General features: G+C 39.9%; 1 protein-coding gene across 1 annotated transcript in view; it reads right to left on the bottom strand.

Moving 5' to 3' along the window:
• Positions 1–5,646, bottom strand: part of ITGA9 (integrin subunit alpha 9) — a 281,374-nt gene that overhangs the window by 261,509 nt on the left and 14,219 nt on the right. The window contains exon 5 of the mRNA XM_023525395.1: positions 5,156–5,304. Coding sequence (XP_023381163.1) covers positions 5,156–5,304 — 149 coding nt within the window. The remainder of the gene's footprint in view (positions 1–5,155; positions 5,305–5,646) is intronic.

Raw genomic sequence — 5,646 nt, 5'->3', positions numbered from 1 at the left:
ATAGTGTGACAGCAGCTCACAGATGCTATAACAAACCTAATGCTGTTAAATTTGAGGGAACTGAATCTGGGAAGCAAAAAATGTGGTTGAATGAGGAGACCTAGCAGTCATTTGGGGGAGCTGGGAACGGCTCTTTCTGCCATGTCTGGGTTTAAATTACTTGACCTGCGTCATGAGCTTTGATTCTTTAAGTTGTATGGCTCCTCATTCTAAAAATGGTAGTATTTTCTTTGGTTTAGCTGCTGGTTTTACTAAACCCTGTCTAAACGGAAGGCAAATCAGAGAGGGAAAATATCAGTTTCCAAATGTTCACAAGCCACAACTCAATGCACGGAGCTTACACTAATGAATTTTAATTCATTCAAGAATGAAATTGGGTGTGGTCGCTTCCTGCACACTTCCCAGATGCTGGTGGGATAAAAGCAAGCCATGGAAAAATAAAGATTTATATACAGTGTAACATATACCCTTCCTTCTAATCTCTCTTCCTATTATGCATTTGAGAATGTCTCATCTTTCCAAGCTAGTCTTTTTAACACATCAATTTTAAAATTATTTTCCATAGTTCCTTAGCTTAGCCATGAAATAAAATATCAGATTAAAAAAAAAACAGCTTCCCAGTCTTAAATTATTTGATTTTTTGCTCAATTTCTGAGTGAATACTAAATAACTGATTAAACAACAATTTAGAGGACAATGCATTCGGGGAGATATCTCTAGTAACAAAAAGGATGTTTAAACACCCATAACTGAAGAGAGAACAAAACTATCGTCAGCTATGAGGGACCACCATCTGAATGGAAAAATAAAGATCTAAATAGCTAGGTTAGAGAGGAAGTGAGAACATTTTATCAAAATAATTGACAATTAAGCTACGGTGGGCATTAAATGCAAACTGCGATAAAGACAGAAACTTACAATTAAGTGAGAGAAAGAGGCTTTAAGAGGTGAAATGATCTTTAGATAATGTCTATAATTCTAATCCTATCCATTCATTTCACAGATGAAGTTTATTTAAAGCCACAAGGGCAGGATTCTCAGTTTGCTTCTGCCACACCATCATGCTTCACAGAGTACATTTCCAGTGGTAACATTCCTACTCTTAACAAAAAAAAGGTTTTCCATTGATGGATGAACAGATAAACACAATGTGGCATATACTTCAATGGAATATTATTCAGGATTAAAAAGAATGAAATTCTGACACATGATACGACATGGATGAAACTTGAGGACATCATGTTAAGTGAAATAAGCAAGACACAAAAGAACAAATGCTGTATGATTCCACTTATATGAAGTATCTGCAGTAGTCACATTCATTGAGACAGAATGAATGATGGTTGCCAGGGGCTGGTGGGAGGGAGAATGAGGAATTATTTAATGGTACAGAGTTTCATTTTGGGAAAAAGTTCTGGAGATTGGTGGTGGTGACTACACAACAATGTGAATGTATGTAGTACCACAGAATTGCACTTAAAAATGGTTAAAATGGTAAAATTTATGTTACGTATTTTTTACAATAGTAAAAACAATTTTTTAAAATGTTTTGTAGTCTTTAAAGAGTTCCTTCCACCCAGAATCTAATAACACATTTTGCCAACTCCCTACTTCAGAAGCAGAAACTAGCAACTTTACAGGCCCATAATAATATACCTACGTTCAACTTACTGTGTGTTTTGGACTGAATATTTGTATACCACCAAAATTCACATGTTGAAAGCATGCTCGCCAATGTGATTAGCATTAGGAGGTGAAGCCTTGAGAGGTAATTAGGAACAGGGCATGAGGGCACAGCCGCATAAACAGGGTTAGTGCCCTCATGAGTCCTGAGAGCTTGCTTCTCTCTGCTCTCCACCGTGTGAGGACACGGAAGATGGCCATCTGTGAACTGGGAAGGAGCCCTCATCAGACACCAAATCAGCCCGGGCCTTGATCTTGGACTTCTCAGACTTGAGAACAGCGAGAAATAAATGTTTCTTGTCTAAGTTACCCCACACGATGGTATTTTCGTCATGCAGCCCAAACTGAGCAGGATACTAGACATTTTGGTATCTTTTGTCCCTCCAAAAAAAAAAGTAGACCTGAGCATGAAACAGTCACATTTTCTTTAGAACCTCTGCTCAGAACTAAGTGGAATTCACTTTGTGACCAAAGCTCAAGACTTAAGAAGTCACTATCACTGAGCATGGGCAGTCGAGTCACTGTCCGGATATTAAAACCAAATGCTTAGAGTAAGGAAAGATCCAGAACATATCAGCAGATCAGCCTCCCAGCAAAATTTTATCAGGCTAAGGAGCTATATCTGCCCTCTGTACCTGCTGATACTTGTCTATAGTTTGGGTCTACAAATGCAAAACTGCGACATGGCTTGAAAAGTCTATAACGTTATATCCTATATATTTATGAAATTGATATGAAAAATAGACTTCTGTGATGGGCCAGAGCACCCCAGTCATCATAAAGAAAACCAACATCCCAATAGAACATGGAGCACAAAGAAGCCTACTCTGAACCTAAAAGCCAGCAAGTCTCCCTTTGCTTAATAAGCCTGTGACCTTCATTAACCTCCCTAAGCCTCAGTTTTCTCATCTGTACAATGGGGGTAAGAATACTTACCCCAAAATAGTGTGATTACTCAGTAAGATCATAAACGTTAAAAGTACCTAACACAACACCTGACACCCAACAGCTGCTCAGCTAACATTAGGTGAATCTGAATCTATTAGTTTCTCTGAGAGGAACAAAACCTGATACCCATCATACGCATATGCTATTTTAGAAGAGGATATTCATAAAAATTTGGACAACCATAAGGAAAATATAGACGATGCATTTTAAGCAGTCAGTAATTCCACACAATCTCTGGAAACATGTTTGAAGTGTAGAATAGATTTGTGCCCAAGATAAAAATTCTTGGCACCCAAGGGAAAGCCTGCTGGGGGCTCCCTGAGCCCTGAGAGCCACTGCCAGAGACCTGGCCCGGCTGTCACCTCCAGTCACCCTCCCTCTCTCCCGTCAGAGTCCCCCTCCGCCTTAACTGGCCATAACACAGAACTGCATCTGCTTTTTAAAAATCTGCTGTATTTACTTAAATGAGATAATCTTTATGAAAGCTCTTTGGAAACCATAAAATCTTATGTAAATGTAGAGTTCTTTATTTAATAAAAATTTATGGGGCTTGTTCTTGAATTTTTAAATGGATTAACTGAGCCTTTTATGGTTCACTCCAAAAACAAAACACAACAAAACAAAGCCTCGATTGCTTTTCATTTGTAAATGGCTCTTGATTGATTTTTGTCCCCTGTGGAGCCACAGCCTCCAATGTTAGAAGGGGGGAAAAAATCTTCACATCTGAATGGGTGATCTCTTTCTTTCTCTATAAATGATCACTGTCTTTGGAGATGCAACAGCAATCAGGAATAAAAGGCTAGCCACCCCCTGGTAATAAAGGAAGGAGTATGCTTCAAGCCAAATTGAGCCCAAATAGCTTTTCTACCAATTTCACCAACTACTCTGAGCAAGACATTTAATTTTACATTTTTCTTCTGTAAAATGGTGCTAACAAAGCCAACAAATCAAGGCTAGTATGAGAAACCCATTAAAATAATGTAAAGTAATAAAAAAAAAAGTACAGAAAACTTTGGCATAAATGGGACCATTTTAAATCACAGTAAAATTTGATAAATTTGGACCCCAGCAATTCCAAATTTTAGAACATGGCATGAATTAAACTTATAGACAGTCTACAAAAAAAAGGAGAGCGCTTAATAAGCAAATCAACTATGCAAATATCATCTTCACAGTATTTAAGAAACGATCTTTCCAAGAAGTCTTAACATATTTTTAGTAATACCAAGCTTTCTATCCTCCATTATCTATTCATTAATGCAGGATCTGCTAGACACCTTCTGAGAACATTTAAGAATACTATTACGGATCTTAAAGTTAATTAGAAAATTCACATGTACTGAGCGTTCGCTCTGAGCTACGAACTGTGTTGATCACCTTACATACCTCCAGTACCTCTCAAGTAGGTGTTACTCGCCCTCATTTTACAGATGAGGGCACTGAGGCTCAAGGGGTTTGCCCAGAGTCACCCAATCAGAACTCAGGAGCTATGGGGTAAATCACAGGAATGAGCGAGTGATAAAGCCAGATTCTGAAATTAGGTCTAATCCACAATGCACCCTAATAGCACTTCTTTGTCAGTGTTTCATCTGGAACGTTTTCTGTTCATTTAGCTGGGCTGCTCCCAAATTATTCCACATTAGTGAGGTTTTTCTGTCACAATGAAAAGATGGCTTGTTTACAGCCTCACTCCAGCCAAGCTCCGGTTTCTTGTGTCCGTGGGCTCAAGAGCAAAGGATGAAAGAAATCTCTGTGCCCGATTTCATCAATGCCCTGACAACTTTGGGGAGTCCTAAAATACCATGACTTGGCTAATAGTAACTAATGTTTTATAGTTCTCGCTCTTTAACTTACAAAGTTTTCCCCATATGTCATTCTACTGATGTTCCTGTTTTCTCACACATTCTGACAAAAACCAAACAACATATGGTAGCAATGATGCTGTTCTCATATCGAACGTGAACTAAACGGTTTGACTTAAGGGTGCGCTCCACCAGTTTATTTTACTTTGTGTCCTAAATTCATTTTTGTTTCCCATTCCCTCTACATTTCCCGGTTCCAAACAGGATATTCTGATAGCATTTCCCACCCAACCAGAAACAGGAAGCACCTGAAAAGTCATGAGAAAAAGGTCCTTGTGCCAAACCAAAGACTGATTTTTTAAAAATTCAAAAGTTTGAGACATTTTGGACACGTGCCCACACACTTAGAGGCTTGCCTCAATTAAACCAACCTTCCAACATTCTGAAGGGAGCACAGCTGACCCTCACACGCACCCGCAATAAGGCCACCATTAGAGAACAATGTGTGGTCTTTCTGAGTACTTTCACCTGAGGTTTCTCACGACGCCCCCCACAATAAGCCTCAGAAGCGAATGCAGAAGAGCCCATTAGAGCATCCATTCCCACTGAGGGTCCAGCCACAGAGACAGAAGCATGGAAGAGAGAACCTCAGCCAAGCATCCCACTGCTCCCTCTGTGGTCTTTCTGCTTCCTATCCCGCCCCTTCCTCTCCTGCCCCGTACCCACAGCCGTGACCAACGGTGGATTCCCACCACCCCTCCCTTCAATGTGCCCCAACAGGTGGCAGACTCTACACGAGTCTCAGTTTTTCCAGTTGTAAACTGGAATAATCCTGCCTTAATGCCACGTTGAACTTGGATGCAGCTTTGGCCTTTGGGGACAGGTACACAGCCGTATACGCCGGCATAGAATTCTCCCCGCCATGCAGCTCTCTCACTTTTGAAACATTGTGTTCCCTGTCTTGCCCTGTAGATGGGGAACTTCTTGACAGCTGCGACTGCGTGACTTGGGTTTTATCAGGCACTTCGCACAGTGTCTAGCAGGTACTTAATATGAGTAAGTGGACTCTTTCTGGTAGACGAATTAGTCCCTCCATGGTGATTAATGAACACTAGTACATTAGCACATAATATAGTATATTAACATTTATATGCTTAGCATGTAGTATATATCAACATATACATGCCAGGCACTGTTATAAGAACTTACAAGT

The sequence above is a fragment of the Pteropus vampyrus genome, unplaced genomic scaffold (genome assembly GCF_000151845.1).
Source record: "Pteropus vampyrus isolate Shadow unplaced genomic scaffold, Pvam_2.0 Scaffold1, whole genome shotgun sequence".
NCBI classification, from domain to species: domain Eukaryota; kingdom Metazoa; phylum Chordata; class Mammalia; order Chiroptera; family Pteropodidae; genus Pteropus; species Pteropus vampyrus.
This window is presented reverse-complemented; position numbering and strand designations above follow the sequence as displayed.